Here is a 22210-nt window from a genome sequence, read left to right on the forward strand (position 1 = left end):
AAAGAGTGTGCACTGAAAAGGCTTCCCGAAGGAATTGGCATTTACACTGAGACCTGGATAATGAACAGAACTTAACTAGGTAAAGAGGAAGGAATAATACATATATTCCAGGTCAGGAGAGAAGACAGAGCATAGCTACGAGGAAATGAAAATAGCTCAATGTTACTTAATTATGTGTGGGGCACCTGGGAGGGGAGACTGAGTAAGTGCAGAAAATGAGGCTGTAGTTTTGAGGAAACGCTAAATCACACACAACCTCAAAATCATTTATAGGAGTATGGACTGTCTTCAGAAAATAATGGATAAGCCATTAAAGGCTTTAAAAGTCAGAGGAGGGTGAGCTACATAAATATACCATATTTAGAAAGATCAGCCTGCATTTTACGTAGAGAATGGATAGGAAGTGGAAAGACTAGAAGGAGGGACACCAGTTAAGTGAATGATATAGTCACTCAGGCAAAACCCGACAGTTAAGGAGGAGGGATAAAGAGGAGTGGCTGGATTTGAAAGCGATTTCTGCAGTAAATAGCTCTGTGATAGCTTAGCTATTGGGCTTGTAAAAGGAAGACTCAAGCATGAGTTTCTATTTGGCAACTGACTGGGTTGTGGTAACGTTCACTGGAGAGGCATCGTGGGAAGAGAAGTAGGCTGCATCTGGAGAAAAAGGTTGGAAGAGGGCAAAGATGAGTTCAGCCTTGGGCTCATTCAGTTTGAGATTCTGGAGGGACATTCAAATGGAAATAAGTCAGTGGAATATGCAGGTCTGAAAGTCACAAAATCATTGTCAGCGGCAAATGACATAAATGGATAGTCATTAGTGGACTGAAACGACACAAGTGGATGCATTTTCACAGAGTACATGTGAGAAAGGCACAGGGAAGAATTTTAGAGGCATGAGTCAAAATTAGTTTGGCAGACTTCAGCTTCTGTAGGGGCCAGTGGAAAATGTAATTTGGCTGCTAACATTCTATTTAACTTTAGCCATTGGAGAAATAACTATATACCTCCTTTAGGTGGTAGATTTTTAGGGACCAAGTCAAAAAATATAAACTGGAAGCCCCTCTGAAGAATCCAAGACCTTGAGGAAGTTATTTAAAGAAGAGAGCAGCTTGGATATCAGAGGAGCATGGGAGTGTGGAGCCAGGGGGCTTCCAGAAAGAGCTGCACAGATGGGATAGGACCTCCCTGAAGCCCTAGGTTTGTACCAGAAACAAGTTTTCATTTTGGCCCCTTGTTAGCTTACATTCCCTAAACTCACCAAATTGATTTCTGATCTTAATTTGCTTTCCCAAAGAAGAGGCTTCTCTTTGACAAACAAGCATTTCCCATTGAGATCTAACTATTGAGCTTCTGATACCATTGGCTCACATATGCCTAAGTCTTCCTGAGCTTAATCTGCCCTTATTTAACTCAACAGATACCAGATCTATATTTGAACTGGAAAATTCAAACCTTGCCACTGAGAGGGGGAAGTAACTTTAAGAATTTTTTTCCAATTATCACTCCCCTATTCAAGCTTGTCCTCTCTCCACCAGGGTCCGTGTGATAGGGCCCTGAAAGTAACTCCCAACTTCAGGTTGAAACTTCTTTTCCATGGTCATCTGAACACCCACTATCTGGAATTCAAGACTAGAGCTGCTCTCTTCCCTCAGGGCCACTGATGTAAATCCAGTTTCGCAGGAATTTTCACTCTTTGATTCCTAACTCAGTTTCAAGATTTACTTGCTTTCTCAGTTTCCGCATATCAGCAGCTTGTGACTCCTGAGTTTCTGCTCTTAGTTCAAAATCTGTTGGTTTTTCTCCCCCTGATGGAGGCCTTTTCTTCTTAATAAAGGCCACCTAACTGACATCTTCAGTAATTCATGTCATCTTCTGGAATTTATTTACATTTCACTGTGGCTTTCCTCATCACTGTACAGGTACTCTTTTTGCCCCTGGTTTTTATTTTAAGATTTTATCTATTTACTTGAGATAGAGAGAGAGTGCATAAGCAGTGGGGAGGGGTAAAAGGAGATGGAGAAGCAGACTCCCCCCTGAGCAGGGAGCCTGACTCGGGGGCTGGATCCTAGGACTCCTGGGATCATGACCTGAGCTGAATTGCCCCTGTTTTTTGAGGAACTAAAAATAAGTATCCAATAATCCTTAAGTTACCATAGCATGAACAAGGTAACTACATTATGCAAAGAGAGTCATCATTCAACAAGTATTTCCCAGCTCCCCATTGTATCACTTGGTTCAGGACCTCAGGATGTGTCAAATAAGAAAGAGGGTCTTTCAAACCATGAGAGATTCTGGACTCCAGGAACCAAACTGAGGGTTACAGAAGGGAGGGGGTGGGGGGATGGGATAACTAGGTGATGGGTATTAAGGAGGGCACATGTTGTGATGAGCACTGGGTGTTATACGCAAATAATGAATCGTTGAACACTACATCAAAAACTAATGATGTACTGTATGTTGGCTAACTGAACATAATTTAAAAAAAAAAAAAGAAAGAGGGTCTCTGTCCTTAAGGAGTTTAGACTAATATGAAGGACAAACATTAAACAGTTATTTACATAATTCAGGTTTTTATTTAAAATTAGGACACATGCTATTAAAAGAAAAGCACATAGGGTTAAAGGAGTGCATAATAAAGACACAGAATCTACTTTGAGGAGATAGTATCTCTAAGAGCTGTTAATTTTCATTGATACGGAAGGGGAAATGAAGTTCTGAGTCATGTGATACTGCACGGATTTTCTCATTTAGTATGTGGAGTGAGATGCAATGATGGCACCATGGACAGCTATAATCCCATCATGAAACCCCAAGTAACTTCCTTGTCAGATTAAGAATGGGGCAGCATGTGTCACTATGGAATAGAATATTTCTTTGGACAGAGTTCTCAAAACATATTGACAAATGGCTCTTCTGGCCAAATCAGTATTTTTGTTTGTCTAAACTCTTAGTTACATCATTGCCTGGGCAAATCACTTAATTTCACCAGTCTTCAGGTCCCTCACCTTTAAAATTCTAGAGGATTCAGGCGAGCCTGCGTATTTGCTTGGCATTTGTCACCTTGGATCCTCTGAGGCCCCAGTTTAGCAGGATCAGGAAAACAAATCTGCGTGGTCCACCCAGTGTCACCACCCAACCATCATGGCAGCCAACACTAGTTTCAAAAATAATGTCATTCATACCTTTTATGAATACTTGCCCAAGAGGCATTGATGTTCTCTGTTATCATGTGAACTTTTCTGGTATCATCTGCAGAATAATCCCGGAGAAGTTTCAGTGCCAAATCATTTGCAACATCTACATTTATCTGCCACTGGCGGAGGTCTTTGGCCAACTGCTGTGGATGCATATGGGAAAGAAAATGAATGTCAGTTTTCTCTGAAATCTTGAGTTGTAGTTTCTTAAAATTTCGCATAAATAGCTTTTGAATCCTCAGGTCAGAACATGTCTACATGATTACTTTTAACCTACCACGTGATTTAGTCAATCATGACTGTATAAACTAACCCACTTTTCATGACAAAACTTTTCAAATGCTGCATCTTGAGCAATACTCAGTATTGGGTATTTCAATTTAGTGCCAATTAATTGGAAATCAACTGGGTTTAATTATTTTTTTCATGGTAGAGAACTATAAAAGTAAGCTCCCATATAATTGTTGAGTATGGGACATACCAAAATTTGAATGGAAAAGCAAATCTCATGTATTTCTTTCCCCCTTCATTAAATTGTTGAATTGTTTATGTAATTAGTGCCATCTACTGGCATTCAACTACAGCTGCATATAGAAAATATCTCACATCAAAAGAACAGTACTGTTATTCTAGTTGTGAACATTTTCAAAGGACCAGTTTATTCATAATACCTTAATAAATATCCTCCTTTAAAATTAGAATAAAATGAGGGGCGGAGCAAGATGGCGGAGGAGTAGGAGACCTGGATTTGGTCTCCTCTCAGGAATTCAGCTGGATAGGGATCAAACCATTCTGAACACCTACAAACTCAACAGGAGATCGAAGAAAAGAAGAGCAACAACTCTCATCAGAAAAGCGACCACTTTCTGGAAGGTAGGACGTGCGGAGAAGTGAATCCGAGGCGATATTCGGGAAGATAGACGGCGGGGGAGGGGCCTCCGTCGGCCGCTTCTGGCAAGTGATAGAGCCGCGGGGCACAAAATCGGAACTTTTAAAAGTCTGCTCCGCCGAGGGACATCACTCTGGTGGCTAAGCGGGGGGTGGAACCCCCCGGGACAGTGGGGTCTCAGGACCCTTGGGGTCACAGAAAGACCGGGGGTGCCTGAGTGTGGCAGAGCTCCCAGGTAATGAGCAGGGAAGCCGGCTGCAGAGGCGGAGCCCAGGCGCGGGCTCTCAGCTCGGGGTTGACACAAACCGTGATCCGCGGCACAGTCGGGCCCCTGCTCCTCCAGCAGGGACCCAACAAGCGGCAGATCCGGGGAGACTCACCTTCCTCCCCCGGGGGGAGCCGCGCGGGAGTGCACCGCAGGGATCTGCTGGGTTTGGAGACTCTACCCGGGGCCGGGTGCCAGAGAGAGAAACGCACGGCCACAGGCCGGGTGAGCACAGAGTGCGGCCGGAGACCAGGGAGACGGGAGCAACTGACTGCTTTTCTCTGGGGGCTCACTGAGGAGCGGGGCCCCGAGTTCTCGGCTCCTCCAGGGCGGAGATTGGGAGGCCGCCATTTTCACTCTCCGCCTCCAAAGCTGTACGGAAAGCTCGCAGGGAACAAAAGCCCCGGAGAGCAAACCCGAGCAGATTACTTAGCCGGGAGGGGGCAAGGGCGGGGCAATTCCACCTCCTGCAAAGACCTTTGGAAACCACGGCAACAGGCCCCTCCCCAGAAGATCAGCGAGAACAGCCAGCCAAGATCAAGTTTACCGATCAATGAGAACGGCAGAACTCCAGCGCTAGGGGAATACTGCACATAGAATTCATGGCTTTTTTACCATGATTCTTTAGTCTTTCAAAGTGAATTTTTTTTTAACGGTCTTTTTTTTTTGAATTTTTCTTTTTCCCTTTTTCAACCAACATCTTATCAATCCCTTTTTTAAAAAACATTATTTTTCATATTTAGAGTCATATTCTATCCCTTCATAGTAGTTACCCGTATTTTTGGCATATATATATATAAGTTGTTCTCTCTTTAAAATTTTGAGATAGTTTCTTCTAACAGATCAAAATATACTCTAAATCTCTAGTGTATGGTTTTTTTCTACTCCCCTGCCTGATCACATTCTCTCCCCTTTTTTTTTTAAATCCTCTTCTTTTTTTTAAAACAACTTATCAATTCCTTTTATAAAATTTTTTATAATTTCCATCTTTACAGTCATATTCCATCCCTTCATCATATCAACCCTTATTTTTGTACATATATAAGTTTTTCTTTCTTTAAAATTTTGGGAGGCACTTTCTTTTAACAGACCAAAATACACCCCAAATCTAGTGTGTGGCACTGATCTATATACCAGCCTGATCATATTTGATCACATTCTGTTTTTGTTTTGTTTTGTTTTGTTCTGTTTTTGTTTGTTTTTATCTTTTTTCTTTTTTCTTTTCTTTTTCCTCTCTTTCCCTTTCTTTTCCCACTACTTCAGGTCTTTTCTGATTTGTTTACAGTATATTTTCTGGGGACGTTGTTACCCTGTTAGCATTTTGTTCTCTCATTAATCTATTCTCCTCTGCACAAAATGACAAGATGGAAAAAAATCACCTCAACAAAAAGAACAAGAGGTAGTACCGACTGCCAGGGACCTACTCAATATGGACATTAGTATGATGTCAGATCTAGAGTTCAGAATCATCACTTTAAAGATACTAGCTGGGCTTGAAAAAAGCATGGAAGTTATTAGAGAAACCCTTTCTGGAGAAGTAAAAGAACTAAAATCTAACCAAGTAAAAATCAAAAAGGCTATTAATGAGGTGCAATCAAATATGGGGGTGCTAACTGCTAGGATAAATGAGGTAGAAGAGAGAATCAGTGATATAGAAGACCAAATGATGGAAAATAAAGAAGCTGAGAAAAAGAGAGATAAACAACTACTGGATCACAAGGGCAGAATTCGAGAGATAAGCGATACCATAAGACAAAACATTAGAATAATTGGGATCCCAGAAGAAGAAGAAAGAGAGAGAGGGGCAGAAGGTATAATGGAGCAAATTATAGCAGAGAACTTCCCTAATTTGGGGAAGGAAACAGGCATCAAAATCCAGGAAGCACAGAGAACCCCTCTCAAAATCAATAAAAATAGGTCAACACCCCGACATCTAATAGTAAAACTTATGAGTCTCAGAGACAAAGAAAAAATCCTGAAGGCAGCTCGGGAGAAGAGATCTGTAACCTACAATGGTAGAAACATTAGATTGGCAACAGACCTATCCACAGAGACCTGGCAGGCCAGAAAGGACTGGCAGGATATATTCAGAGCACTAAATGAGAAAAATATGCAGCCAAGAATACTATATCCAGCTAGGCTGTCATTGAAAATTGAAGGAGAGAGAAAAAGCTTCCAGGACAAACAAAAACTAAAGGAATTTGCAAACACAAAACCAGCCCTACAAGAAATATTGAAAGGGGTCCTCTAAGCAAAGAGAGAGCCTAAAAGCAACATAGACCAGAAAGGAACACAGACAATATACAGTAACAGTCACCTTACAGGCAATACAATGGCACTAAATTCCTATCTTTCAATAGTTACCCTGAATGTAAATGGGCTAAATGCCCCAATCAAAAGACACAGGCTATCAGACTGGATTAAAAAACAAGACCCATCGATATGCTGTCTGCAAGAGACTCATTTTAGAACCAAAGACACCCCCAGATTGAAAGTGAGGGGGTGGAAAACCATTTACCATGCTAATGGACACCAAAAGAAAGCTGGGGTGGCAATCCTTATATCAGACAAATTAGATTTTAAGCCAAAGACTGTAATAAGAGATGAGGAAGGACACTATATCCTACTTAAAGGGTCTATCCAACAAGAAGATCTAACAATTGTAAATATCTATGCCCCTAACATGGGAGCAGCCAATTATATAAGGCAATTAATAACAAAAGCAAAGAAACACATCGACAACAATACAATAATAGTGGGGGACTTTAACACCCCCCTCACTGAAATGGACAGATCGTCTAAGCAAAAGATCAACAAGGAAATTAAGACTTTCAATGACACACTGGACCAAATGGACTTCACAGACATATTCAGAACATTCCATCCCAAAGCAACGGAATACACATTCTTCTCTAGTGCCCATGGAACATTCTCCAGAATAGATCACATCCTAGGTCATAAATCAGGTCTCAACCGGTACCAAAAGATTGGGATCATTCCCTGCCTATTTTCAGACCACAATGCTTTGAAACTAGAACTCATTCACAAGAGGAAAGTCGGAAAGAACTCAAATACATGGAGGCTAAAGAGCATCCTACTGAAGAATGAATGGGTCAACCAGGAAATTAAAGAAGAATTAAAAAAATTCATGGAAACCAATGAAAATGAAAACAGCTATTCAAAATCTTTGGGATGCAGCAAAGGCAGTCCTAAGAGGAAAGTATATAGCAATACAAGCCTTTCTCAAGAAACAAGAAAGGTCTCAAGTACACAACCTAACCCTACACCTAAAGGAGCTGGAGAAGGAAAAGCAAATAAAGCCTAAACCCAGCAGGAGAAGAGAAATAATCAAGATCAAAGCAGAAATCAATGAAATAGAAACTAAAAGAACAGTAGAACAGATCAACAAAACAAGGAGCTGGTTCTTTGAAAGAATTAACAAGATTGATAAACCCCTGGCCAGACTTCTCAAAAAGAAAAGAGAAATGACCCAAATCAACAAAATCATGAATGAAAGAGGAGAGATCACAACCAACACCAAAGAAATACAAACAATTATAAGAACATATTATGAGCAACTCTATGCCAGCAAATTAGATAACCTAGAAGAAATGGATGCATTCCTAGAGATGTATCAACTATCAAAACTGAACCAGGAAGAAATAGAAAACCTGAACAGACCTATAACCACTAAGGAAATTGAAGCAGTCATCAAAAATCTCCCCACAAACAAAAGCCGAGGGCCAGATGGCTTCCCAGGGTAATTGTACCAAACATTTCAAGAAGAATTAATACCTATTCTTCTGAAACCGTTCCAAAAAATAGAAATGGAAGGAAAACTTCCAAACTCATTTTATGAGGCCAGCATTACCTTGATCCCAAAACCAGACAAAGACCCCATCAAAAAGGAGAATTACAGACCAATATCCCTGATGAACATGGATGCAAAAATTCTCACCAAAATACTAGCCAATGGGATCCAACAGTACATTAAAAGGATTATTCACCACGACCAAGTGGGATTTATCCCTGGGCTGCAAGGTTGGTTCAACATCCGCAAATCAATCAACATGATACAATACATTAACAAAAGAAAGAACAAAAATCATATGATCCTCTCAATAGATGCAGAAAAAGCATTTGACAAAGTACAGCATCCTTTCTTGATCAAAACTCTTCAGAGTATAGGCATAGAGGGTACATACCTCAATATCATAAAAGCCATCTATGAAAAACCTACAGCGAATATCATTCTCAATGGGGAAAAACAGAGCTTTCCCCCTAAGGTCAGGAACGCGGCAGGGATGTCCACTATCACCACTGCTATTCAACATAGTATTGGAAGTCCTAGCCACAGCAATCAGACAACAAAAAGAAATCAAAGGCATCCAAATCGGCAGAGAAGAAGTCAAACTCTCACTCTTTGCAGATGATATGATACTTTATGTGGAAAACCCCAAAGACTCCACCCCAAAACTGCTAGAACTCATACAGGAATTCAGTAAAGTGGCAGGATATAAAATCAATGCACAGAAGTCAGTGGCATTCCTATACACCAACAACAAGACAGAAGAAAGAGAAATTAAGGAGTCCATCCCATTTACAATTGCACCCAAAACCATAAGATACCTAGGAATAAATCTAACCAAAGAGGCAAAGGATCTGTACTAAGAAAACTATAAAATACTCATGAAAGAAATTGAGGAAGACACAAAGAAATGGAAAAACGTTCCATGCTCATGGATTGGAAGAACAAATATTGTGAAGATGTCAATGCTACCTAGAGCAATCTACACATTCAATGCCATCCCCATCAAAATAGCATCCACTTTTTTCAAAGAAATGGAACTAATAATCCTAAAATTTGTATGGAACCAGAAAAGACCCCGCATAGCCAGAGGAATGTTGAAAAAGAAAAGCAAAGCTGGTGGCATCACAATTCCGGACTTCCAGCTCTATTACAAAGCTGTCATCATCAGGACAGTATGGTACTGGCACAAAAACAGGCACATAGATCAATGGAACAGAATAGAGAGCCCAGAAATGGACCCTCAACTCTATGGTCAACTCATCTTTGACAAAGCAGGAAAGAATGTCCAATGGAAAAAAGACAGTCTCTTCAACAAATGGTGTTGGGAAAATTGGATAGCCACATGCAGAAGAATGAAATTGGACCATTTCCTTACACCACACACAAAAATAGACTCCAAATGGTTGAAAGACCTCAATGTGAGACAGGAGTCCATCAAAATCCTAAAGGAGAACACAGGCAGCAACCTCTTCGACCTCAGCCGAAGCAACTTCTTCCTAGAAACATCGCCAAAGGCAAGGGAAGCAAGGGCAAAAATGAACTATTGGGACTTCATCAAGAAAAAAAGCTTTTGCAAAGCAAAGGAAACAGTCAACAAAACCAAAAGACAACCGACAGAATGGGAGAAGATATTTGCAAATGACATATCAGATAAAGGGCTAGTAACCAAAATCTATAAAGAACTCATCAAACTCAACACCCAAAGAACAAAGAATCCAATCAAGAAATGGTGACATGAACAGACATTTTTCCAAAGAAGACATCCAAATGGCCAACAGACACATGAAAAAGTGCTCAATATCGCTCGGCATCAGGGAAATCCAAATCAAAACCTCAATGAGATACCACCTCACACCAGTCAGAATGGCTAAAATTAACAAGTCAGGAAATGACAGATGTTGCGGGGGATGCGGAGAAAGGGGAACCCTCCTACACTGTTGGTGGGAATGCAAGCTGGTGCAGTCACTCTGGAAAACAGTATGGAGGTTCCTCAAAAAGTTGAAAATAGAGCTACCATATGATCCAGCAATTGCACTACTGGGTGTTTACCCCAAAGATACAAAAGTAGGGATCCGAAGGGGTACGTGCACCCTGATGTTTATAGCAGCAATGTCCACAATAACCAAACTGTGGAAAGAGCCAAGATGTCCATCAACAGATGAATGGATAAAGAAGATGTGGTATATATATACAATAGAATATTATGCAGCCAGGGGCGCCTGGGTGGCTCAGTCGTTAAGCGACTGCCTTCAGCTCAGGTCATGATCCCAAGGTCCTGGGATCGAGCCCCGCATCGGACTTCCTGCTCCGTGGGAAGCCTGCTTTTCCCTCTCCCACTCCCCCTGCTTGTGTTCCCTCTCTCACTGTGTCTCTCTCTGTAAAATAAATAAATAAAATCTTTAAAAAAAAAAAAAAGAATATCATGCAGCCATCAAAAGGAATGAGATCTTACCTTTTGCAACGACGTGGATAGAACTGGAGGGTATTATGCTGAGCGAAATAAGTCAAACAGAGAGAGACATGTATCATATGACCTCACTGATATGAGGAATTCTTGATCTCAGGAAACAAACTGAGGGTTGCTGGAGTGGGGGGTGGGGTGGGAGGGATGGGGTGACTGGTTGATGGACACTGGGGAGGGTATGTGCTCTGGTAAGCACTGTGAACTGTGCAAGACTGTTGAATCTCAGATCTGTACCTCTGAAACAAATAATGCAATATATGTTAAGAAAGGAAAAAAAAAAAGAAGAAGAAAAGAATGTAGCAGGAGGGGAAGAATGAAGGGGGGGAAATCAGAGGGGTAGACGAACCATGAGAGATGATGGACTCTGAAAAACAAACTGAGGGTTCTAGAGGGGAGGGGGGTGGGAGGATGGGTTAGCCTGGTGATGGGTATTGAGGAGGGCACGTTCTGCATGGAGCACTGGGTGTTATGCACAAACAATGAATCATGGAACACTACATCTAAAACTAATGATGTAATGTATGGGGATTAACATAACAATAAAAAATTTAAAAAAATTAGAATAAAATTTCAAATGTAAGAATCTTGCTAAACCAAATGACCTATGTTTTCTTGTTTGTCTTTGACAATTATCAAGCTCTGTCTTTGATGACTTGATATACCACACATAAAATAAGTAAGCCAATAATAGGTTTATCTGGAAACATAATTAACCCCGGCTATAAGTGCATGGAGGAGACTTCTAAAGCATTAAGATGATAAAAATTGCTAAGATGGTTATATCAAATCCAACATAGTGGGTTAAGCCACTGATAAAGGGACAGAGGAATATGAATAAGTAATTCAAACAAGAGAAATAATAAAAGATTTCCATTTTAAAAATTAACTTAAAAAAATAAAAAAATAGAGCATTAAATCAAGACAGTGACGGTATAATTTGACACCAATTAAATAAATAAAAAATAAAACCCAAAGCTGGAAGGGTTGTGGTAAAACTAGCATATCCATGTACTACTGCTGGGAACAGTATCTAGCAGGACAATCTGGCAAAAGATATCAAGTGACATACAAATGCTTACTCCCACTGACTTAACTATCGTATTTTTGGTATTTTCTCCTAATAAAATATTTAAAAGAAGAGAAATACATTATAGGAATAAAGACCTTCATTAACTAATACAGTACAAAAAATGAGAAAATTGCAGTGTTTAATGAGAGGACATGAAACTAACACAATACATCAACCCAATGGTCTAACGTGCAATAAATGGGCATCAAAGTCCTATGTAACAAACAAAACACAATTTCTATCTATACTGAATTTCTTAAATCTGTTAAGTCATGAACTAGAAGGGGAACACAGGAAATTGAAATGAATTGATGTTTCTGAAGAGTAGTCATTTTTGTTTTAATATTTGTTCTTTCATGTTGGTAGGCTGTTTATATAATAAAAATCAAACAAGAGTAATTTTACCATAGTTCCAGTATGTTTGGGTGGACTCCTATTCCTTGAAAATGTATAATGTATATATAATCTGGCATTTCTCAGTTAACTAGAACATTCTATTCTTGAATCAAAAGAAATAATTGTATTTGTTGCATATAACAAGTACAGCCAAATAACCAAATTAGTACCAAGCATCTAAAGCCAATATCACTAACTTTTGCTATGAAAGGAAAAAGGGAGAGAGTTTTTAAAGGTATAGAGAATACTTGCCACACTACAAACCAATTAAAATGTATCCTTGTGGAATGTCTGTCTTTCCTTATGTACTCATTTTCTCAAGCCCTGTGGCTCTTATTTTCTACTTTTTGGATCCTCACACTATTCAAAAGCCTTTCTGAGGTGAAACATACCCCCTGAAGGCTTTTGCTTTCTAGAAATATCCTAAGGTACAAAATGACCTTTCCATCCCTTCCCCTCCTTACTTAAGCCAAACCTACAGTGTTAAAGTAATATGCACTGTAATTGGGCCTTTTTTATCCATAAGATGGTGTTTGCATTTTTAAAGAAGAGTTTATTATCCATCATCTATTCAATCTCTAATTGGTAGCATAAGAATGCATGAAACTGAGACCTATGACTTGGTTATATTTTTCCAAGTTAATTCCTTTTTAGGGATACCCTTGTCTATTAAAGAAATATAAAGCAACATTAGAGCATATATTTGTGTGTATATATATGTATATACACACACATATATGTAAAATATAAACTAAAATGTTAATAAATGTAATTAAAATCACTTATTTTACCTAAGAAAGATAATCTTGGAAGCCACCACTCACTCATGGGTTGCTATTTGAAAAGTCTAGAGGAAAAAGGATACGCCCTGTGGTTCTAATCTATAGATCATAAAAAAATACCCAGAAGTTTAAGTGGAAAACTATGCTCGAATTTTCCAAATTCTGGAAGGAAATATCAAGCTAAAGTTAGAGGCTTCATAGTAAACAGGTAAAAGAGTGAGGCCTGATTTCAAACCAGAGCTTTTTGATAAACTTTAATTCTTGAAAGACCAAAAAAAAAAAATAACCAAAACCCCCACAAGTGATACATTTTTCTTCAAATTTGTATTCACATTGAAATTGAGATTTTTATATCTACGGAAATCTTGACTGAGCTCTAACCCTCACTGTATACTGCCCAGGTTTTATGACGATGTAGGATTAAAAAGAAGAAATCCCACTGACCTTGAGCAACACTGACAGGGCAAAGGCCCTTATCTCAACTCTAAGGTTCTCAACAACAGCGTTCTTGTCTCCCTTCTTAAAGACATTCACCTGAACAGACGGTTTCCCTTCCTCAAATATGTTGACCAACCTGGATTTTAACCAAGTTGTCTTTCAGACTACAAACAATGACCTTGACCAGTTTTGCCTACTACTGTGAAATTTACTACTGGGATAACTCCAAGCCACAGAAGGAGTGTAAATTCAAAAATACAATAGAATTCACACACACTCCTTTTTATTTCCGAATTCTATTTACAATTGTATACACTACAGGGAACTGTTTGTATGGTGATCACAGTGTGTGAAGAAATTTGAAATACTGTGAACACAAGCCTATAAAAAAAGATGATTTTTGTGGGTGCATATATATGTGGGTGTTTTCCATGAAGAATATAAAATGCTAAATCCCCAAAAGATTGTGTCCCCAACCAGGAAAGAAATATTTTATATTCAAACCTAATATGGTGCTGATATTTTATACACAGCATTTTAGGCAGAAAATGACTGTCAGCTATGGGACAACCTGAATTAATTTCAAGAACTTTGAGTATTAAAAGTTTTTCATTTTAATGTTTGCCTTTCCTTATTTTTTATTTGTAAGAATTCTTTTTAGGGATACTGACCCTGCATGGGAGAAAACAAGGAAGGAAGAGAGAGAGTAGTTAGAAGTTTGGGCCTGCTGTGTTTGAATCCTAGCTTGATCACTTCCTAGTTGTGTGACAAACGGGAAAGTTAATTGTCCTCTTTGTGTTTCAGTTTCCTTCTTTCTCAAATGGGTGTATTAACAGTGTCTACCTCGAAAGATTATCATGAGGGTTCATTTAGAAAATCCAGGGAATACGTTTAGAATGGTGACTGGTGCATTCAAAGCATCCAGTAAATATTAGCTATAATCATTGTGATTATTACTACCCTTTCTATTACTACTACTACTACTAATTCTACTGCTACTCCTACTATTTTGAATAAGCCACCCTATATTCACCACAGGGTAAGCCTCTACTGAACGCAAAGCAAGGGACCCACTGTTTTATAGACATTGTCTATAATGCTGCAGCTTATCTAGAAGGCTCCCTTTAATTCAGGAGATAAATGTGAGTCCGCAGACTTATAATTAAAAATTTCAGCTTGAGTGTTGTTGAAGTTTTCTTATAAAACAGGTTTTGGGACGGTCACCTACAAATGAAATTACCATTTGTTCCAGATGAACTAGAGTTTAACACTTTTAATGACTGTGACTCAAAGGAGCTTCACGAAAGGCAATACAGAGTAATGAAAAGACATCTTCCCAGGAAGTCTTGTTTGGCCATTGTTTTGCTGTTTGATCTTAAGAAAGTCATTAACCTTCTGAGTCCCAGTTTTGTTGTGTGTAAAATCAGATGGAGTGACTTATTCTGCCTATGCCTCCGGTCTGTCATGAGGCCAAACTCAAAACTGCTCGGAAAATTATAAAATAGGACCCTAATATATTTATGGACAAAAAGTTCTACATATGAGTTTCTCTGTTTTGCCTAGGATACCGTGTTGGCATACATAAAGTAAGAAATTCATTAAAAAAAATCTAGTTCTGTGAGCTAACAGCGGAAGAGCTTCTTAGCTTTTAGATCCGTTCTCTGGCAATCTCCTACTCTACTTAGTATTGCAGATGAACTAACCCCTCGGCGGATGAGAATTTCCAAGGATTTCTTGCTAGTTGGCTTCTAGATGGGTTAGGCCAGTGAGAGGTCTTGGTAGAACATGGAAGAGCAGGAGGAAGGGGGAAACTCAAGTATATTTTCTCCTCTCTATGTGGGTAGAGCCTTCATGTCTCCATTTCCTAAGGAACAGCCCTTCCCTTTGTAGTGTCAGGACCCTCTGTGCAGCCTCCACAGCAGTTGAGTAAGCACCAGATGGTTCTGGTTTCTGGACTTCGGTAACACTGGTTGGCCCTCCTGCCCTTGAGGTGGCCAACAGCTTCCTGATATTGCCAACCTCCAAGCTGCCCTACTGTCTCCTACTGGGTTTTTCAGGTCTTCCATTAGCCATGGAACCAGTCATTGGTATTAAATTTCCTCTGAAATATCTAGGGTGGTTTCCAGACTGAGCCCTGAAGATCCAAACTGGAAGAAATCTCACAGCAAATAGGCCCTGCCTACAATGACACAGTTTAACATAACAAACACACATTTCATTAAACAGAGATGACATCTTGCATCCTTCTCTTTAGTCTCAGAGGAAGAGGTGACTCTTGTGCTATGGGAAGCAGATCCCTCCGTCTGGACACTCATCTATTCTGGGATCTTTGTGTCTTTTCAGTCTCTTGTCTCTCTGCAGGGTCTTTCTCCACAGCCTTCAAACATGATTCCCATCGCCAACCCGTTCATCTTCAAATAACAACAACAAAACCTGCTCTCTGTCCTCTGTCACAATTAAGGTCCTTAGAAGGCAAATGTTCACTTGTCTCAACCGGATTTCATTCCTGCCCCTCTACAACTTATCAAAATCAGGCTTTTGCCAACACCACCCCACAAAAACTATTCTGACACGTCACTGCTGTAAATTGGATTAGTGGGCCCAGTTCTTTACCCCAACCTGTACCCAGGCCCTTTGCTATTTAACTTTTAATTTCCTGCTACAGAAGGCAGAGTTGAGTTTCTGGCCCTTGTCAGTGACCTAATCCTCCACTGTCGCTGCCTTAATTTAGGCTCTCATTATTTCTTGCTTGGATTCTCCAATAACCTTTTTATTGGCTCCTTTCCTCCATCTCAAACCAGACCTTCCATCAACAAACAGCTGCTCAAGTGATATTTTTGAAATGTAAATAGAACCATATCACTCCTCTGTAAAAACTTTCAATGGCTCCCTCTTACCTACAAGACAAAATCCAAACCTCTCTCCTTAGATTACAAGGCTCTCTAATATAGGACCCCCACCTACACATCCACTTTCACCTTTTGTTATCCCCTTTCCTTTTCCTTTTCTCCAACCCAATCCCATAATTGCCCATCCGATAATATAAAAATCTTGAAAGGTTAAGTGACTTGTTGAAGGTGACAAAGCTAATCAGTGAAAGAGGCATCACAAAAATGCAAGTTTCTTGACTCCAATATTCAGGGTTCAATCTAGTTAAAGAAGATACACTTCCATATAAAGGAATTTAATGCAAATGATTGGGCTTATTATAACTGAACACTGAAGAATATAAAATAGTCTCCTTGATGATTATAGCATGACTGGAAAATTATTGTGTACAATAAAGTAAGACAATGCCAAACAAAGACAGCAGAAAAAAAATACAGATTTGGTTTATTAAAAAAAATCACTAAACAATTTAGTCTTAAGTATGAATTAATGTTCTATACATCTCTATTGGGAAAAAGAAACAGTCTTTCTTGCTTGTGTGAATTGAAACGACCTATAAAACCTCTTCATGGATTTATAATAGAAATGTTAAAATATCTGTAAGGAAGCTATTTCAAAAGTAAAGCCTCTCACCATTAACTTCAAGATTCATCTATTAAACCCCTGACATTACCAAACATCTCTGTTTCAGAAGGTAACACTCTATACAGGGGATACTATTTAAGAAAATGGCCCTCATTTTCCAGCTTACTGGAAATGATTAATCTTTTCAATAGCTTTGAGGACTACATGCTAAAGTTGTTACTTTTTTGTCCTTTCAACAATGACTACAAGCTGAGAGCAGGCTAGTAAATGTGTTATCGGCCAACCCATTAGAGTTCCATTATTTTCTGTCTTACATGGCTTCATGTAATGAATTTTCATAATTAAACTAATGGCATACAATTTATTTTCCTCCCTCTTTAGTTTCAGGCCCCATTTCTCTTCCAGCTTCTTTGGAGTAAGTTTTATTCAAAAAGAAGGGAGGAGAGCACTCCAAGTACTTCATTACCTTAATTTCATTATGACATTTTAGAAAGCATTTTCTTTATCTGGGCTCTGTCTTTAATTTGCTGACTTTATTAAAAGGCTTAAGTAGTGTTGTAATTAAGAAATCACCCAGCTACCCCAGGCATCTAAGAGAAGTCTGGTGGAGAGGGTATGGAAATGGTTGGGTGGAAATCGCTCCAGAGAGAATGCCAGAGGATAGGTCCCCAGAAAGTGGCATTTTTCTTGGCTATTTTTCAAACCCCATGAGCCTCCTGTGGTAGAATACATTATTGCCCAGAAACATTCAGTGCCCTTTCATGCCATCCGCACCCCCATTGAATCGGGGATGGCTATGTAACTGATTAGGGCTGCTTGTAACTTACAGGCAGAAGGTTTATGAACTGATGGCATTATTCCTGCTCCCTGCCTCTTTAGTCATGGAAGTATATATCAAGACTCAGCTGTTATCAGCCTTGGTCCCTGAGTGACTAAGCTAAGTAGAACCCTCTTGTGAATCTACAATGGACACGTAATATGAATAAAATATAAAATTTGTGTTAAGCCTCTAGATTTGAAGGTTATTACTGTGGTATAACTTAGACTATCCTGACAGATAGAGCTAGTCAGGTACAACCCTCTCTCCAGAAGGGCAATTCTATCATCTCCAAAAAGTCTGGGGCCAGGGCCAGGGATAGAATAAACTAGTATAATGACTCATAGAGAATAGGTTCTGTTGCTAATACATGTTGAGAAATTACATTTTTTTAAAAGATTTTATTTATTTATTTGACAGAGGGAGACACAGCAAGAGAGGGAACACAAGCAGGGGGGAGTGGGAGAGGGAGAAGCAGGCTCCCACAGAGCAGGGAGCCTGAAGTGGGGCTCGATCCCAGGACCCAGGGATCATGACCCGAGCTGAAGACAGACGCCCAATGACTGAGCCACCCAGGCACCCTGAGAAATTACATTTCTAAAGCAGTTTATAAACTTGAAGAAACAGGAAAAGATCTGTAGTCTTAATGACATGTAGAAACATGCCTTTTGAAAGCAATTTTGAGATATAATTCACATGACATAAAATCTACCCATTTTAAGGGTATAATGTAGTGGTTTTTAGTATACTTAGAGTTGTGAAGCCATCACCACAATCTAATTTTTTAAAAGATTTATTTATTTATTATTTTAGGGGGAGGGGAAAGGGCAGAGAGAGAGTTTCAAGCAGACTCCCTGCTGAGCCCAATGTGGGGCTGCATCCATGACCCCGAGATTATGACCTAGGCTGAAATCAGGAGCTGGACCCTGAGATCATGACCTGAGCCAAAATCAAGAGTCAGACGCTCAACTGACTGAGCCACCCAGGAGCCCCCACAATCTAATTTTGGAATGCTTTCTTCAAACCCAAAAGAAACCCTGTACCATTAACAGTCACTTTCCATTGTCCATTCTCTCCCTCCCCTAGCCTTTGCTGGATACTTCATACAAATGGACTCATACAATATGTGTGAGTGGCTTCTTTCTGTGATTGGCTTCTTTCACCCAGCGAAATAAGTCAGTCAGACAAAGACATGTATCATATGATCTCACTGATATGAGGAATTCTTAATCTCAGGAAACACACTGAGTGTTGCTGGAGTGGTGGGCGGTGGGAAGGATGGGGTGGCTGGGTGATAGACATTGTGGAGGGTATGTGCTATGGTGAGCATTGTGAATTGTGTAAGACTGTTGAATCACAGACCTGTACCTCTGAAACAAATAATACATTATATGTTAAAAGAAGGAGAAGGAGAAGAGAAGGAGAAGGAGAAGAAGAAGATGATGATGATGATGATAGCAGGAAGTGTAAAATAAAGGGGGGGAAATTGGAGGGGGAGCCGAACCATGAGAGACTATGGACTCTGAGAAACAAACTGAGGGTTCTAGAGGGGAGGGGGGGTGTGGGATGGGTTAGCCTGGTGATGAGTATTGAATAGGGCACGTTACTGAATAGAGCCCTGGGTGTTATACACAAACAATGAATCATGGAACACTACATCAAAAACTAATGATGTAATGTATGGTGATTAATATAATAAAAAAATTTAAGAAAAAGAAATATAGATTGATGAAATAAAATTCAAAGTCCAGATGTAAAACCTTGCTTTTAAGGTCAATTGATTTTTGACAAGATTGCTAAGACAATTCAATGGTGAAAGAATAGTCTTTTTAAACCCTTGTGCTTGGATAACTAAATATTCACATACAAAAGAGTGAAGTTTGACCCCACATAACACCATACACAAAAATTAACTCTTACATGGATTATGATAGAGCTAAATATAAGAACTAAAAGTTTATTTTTTAAAAGATTTATTTATTTTGGGGGGGGGGCAGAGTGGTAGAGGGAGAGGGAAAGAATCCTCAAGCAGACTCACCACTGAGCATGGAGCAACACGGGGCTTGATCCCAAGACTCTGAGATCATGACCTGAGCCAAAATCAAGAGTCAGACGCTTGACTGACTGAGCCACCCAGGTACCCCAAGAACTAAAACTTTAAATAAAACTGTTGTAAGACAACATATGAGTATTATGAGTTAGGCAATGTTTTCTTGTATATGACACCAAAAGCAAGAGTGACAAAAGAACAAATATGTAAGTTAGACTTCATCAGAATTAAAGACTTTTGTGCGGCAAGTGATGTCATAAAGAAAGTATGAAGACAACCCACAGAATGGGAGAAAATATTTGCAAATATCTGATAAGGGACTTGTATCCAGAATACATAAAGAACTTTATAACTCAACGAGAACAAAAAGATAGCCCAATTACAAATCAACAAAGGATCGTAATAGACAGTTCTTCAAAGAAGATGTACAAATGGCCAATAAGCCCATGAAAAGATGGTCAACATCATTAGTCATTAGGAAAATACAAATGAAAACCATGAGATAACACTTATAATCACTAGGATGGTTGAAATAAGAAAGACGATAATAAGTTTTGACAAGAACGTGGAATAATTGGAACCTCATACATTGCTGTTGGGAATGTAAAATGTTACAACTTTGGAAAAAATTTAGCAGTTTCTGTAGATATTAAACATGAAGCTACTATCTGACATGACAGTGCCACACTCAGGTATGTATCCAAGAGAAATAAAAATGTACATCCACACAAAACCTTTATACAGATGTTTATAGCAGTTATTTGTGATAGCCGAAAAGTGGAAAAAGCCCACATGTTTATCAACTAAGGAATGATTTTTTAAAAGGTAGTATATCCAGCAACTGAATATTATTTGGCAATAAAAACTAACAAAGCACTGGTACCTGCTATAACATGGATGAACCTCTAAAACATTATGCTGGGTGAAAGAAGCCAATCACAGAAAGAAGCCACTCACACATATTGTATGAGTCCATTTGTATGAAGTATCCAACAAAGGCTAGGGGAGGGAGAGAATGGACAATGGAAAGTGACTTCTTGATATAAATCAAGAGTCAGACGCTCAACTGACTGAGCCACCCAGGAGCCCCCACAATCTAATTTTGGAACGCTTTCTTCAAACCCAAAAGAAACCCTGTACCATTAACAGTCACTTTCCATTGTCCATTCTCTCCCCCCCGCCAGCTTTTGCTAGGTTTGGACTTTGTCAAATGCTTTTTCTATAACTACTGAGATGACCACATGGGTTTTGTCATTTATTCTATTGTTATAACACATTATGGAAAGCCCCCATTTATGATGGTTTGACTTAGGATTTTTTTTTTTTACTTAATAATGGTGTGAAACATATTTGGTGGAAAGCATACTTCAAATTTTGAATTTTGATCTTTTCCAAGACTAATGATATGCAGTATGATACTCTTTCATGATGCTGGGCAGTGGCAGTAAACTGCAGCTCCCGGTCAGCCATGTTATCATGAGGAGTAAGCAACTGATACACTAACAACCATTCTGTACTCATATAACTGCTCTGTTTTTCACTTTCAGTACAGTAGTCAATAAATTACAAGAGATATTCAACATTTTATTATAAAACAGGTTTTGTGTTAGATGATTTTGCCTAACTATAGACTAATGTAAGTGTTCTGAGCACATTTAAGGTGGGCTAGCTAAGCTATAATGTTTGGTACGTTAGGTATATTAAATGCATTTCTGGCTTATGGTATTTTTAACTTATGGTAAGTTTTTGAGACATAACCCCATCATGAGCCAAGGAAAATCTGTATGTTGATTCAATTTTGTATGTTAAACTAACCTTGTATTCCTGGAATAAACTTCACTTGATTATGGTATATAATCATTTCAATATGTTGCTGTATTTTTCTTAAGGTTTTTTGAGTCTATATTCATGAGGTATATTGGTTTGTAGTTTTTTTTTTTTTTTTCCTGTCATAACTTTGGTTAGGATATATTCCTTTCTCTTCCATGTTTTGGAAGAGTTTGTGAATGGCTGCTATTAATTCATCTTTAAACATTTGGCAAAATTCACCAGTGAAGCTGTCTGGGCCTGGGTCTTTTCTTGGGAAAAGTTTTAAAATTACTGATTCAGGGCACCTGGGTGGCTCAGTTGGTTAAGCGACTGCCTTCGGCTCAGGTCATGATCCTGGAGTCCCGGGATCGAGTCCCGCATCGGGCTCCCTGCTCAGCAGGAAGTCTGCTTCTCCCGCTGACCCTCCCCCGTCTCATGCTCTGTCTCTCTCATTCTCTCTCAAATAAATGAATACAATCTTTAAAAAAATAAAATAAAAAAATAAAATTACTGATTCAATTTCTACACTTGCTATATGTCTATTCATATTTCTTATTTCTCCCATTCATAATATCCTCTTATAATCCTTTTTATTTCTATAAGGTTGGTAGTGGTGTATCCTCTTTCATTTTTAAGATTAGTAATTTGAGCCTTCTCTCTCTTCCTTCTTAAGTCAGTCTAACTAAAGGGTTGTCAATATTGTTGATCTTTTCAATAACTAAATTTTAATTCTTTTGATTTTCTCTCATTTT

The 22210-nt window shown here is 39.1% G+C and overlaps 1 protein-coding gene across 9 annotated transcripts in view; it reads right to left on the reverse strand.

Annotated features, from left to right (window-relative positions):
• DMD (dystrophin) overlaps positions 1-22210 on the reverse strand; it is a 1717438-nt gene that overhangs the window by 510218 nt on the left and 1185010 nt on the right. For all 9 annotated transcript variants that reach the window (XM_035001266.1, XM_035001277.1, XM_035001248.1 and 6 more), the window contains one exon: positions 3183-3337. In XM_035001266.1, the coding sequence (XP_034857157.1) occupies positions 3183-3337 (155 nt within the window). The remainder of the gene's footprint in view (positions 1-3182; positions 3338-22210) is intronic.

Source organism: Mirounga leonina, unplaced genomic scaffold (genome assembly GCF_011800145.1).
Source record: "Mirounga leonina isolate KUSES-001 unplaced genomic scaffold, KU_Mleo_1.0 Mir_101595, whole genome shotgun sequence".
Classification (NCBI taxonomy): Eukaryota; Metazoa; Chordata; class Mammalia; order Carnivora; family Phocidae; genus Mirounga; species Mirounga leonina.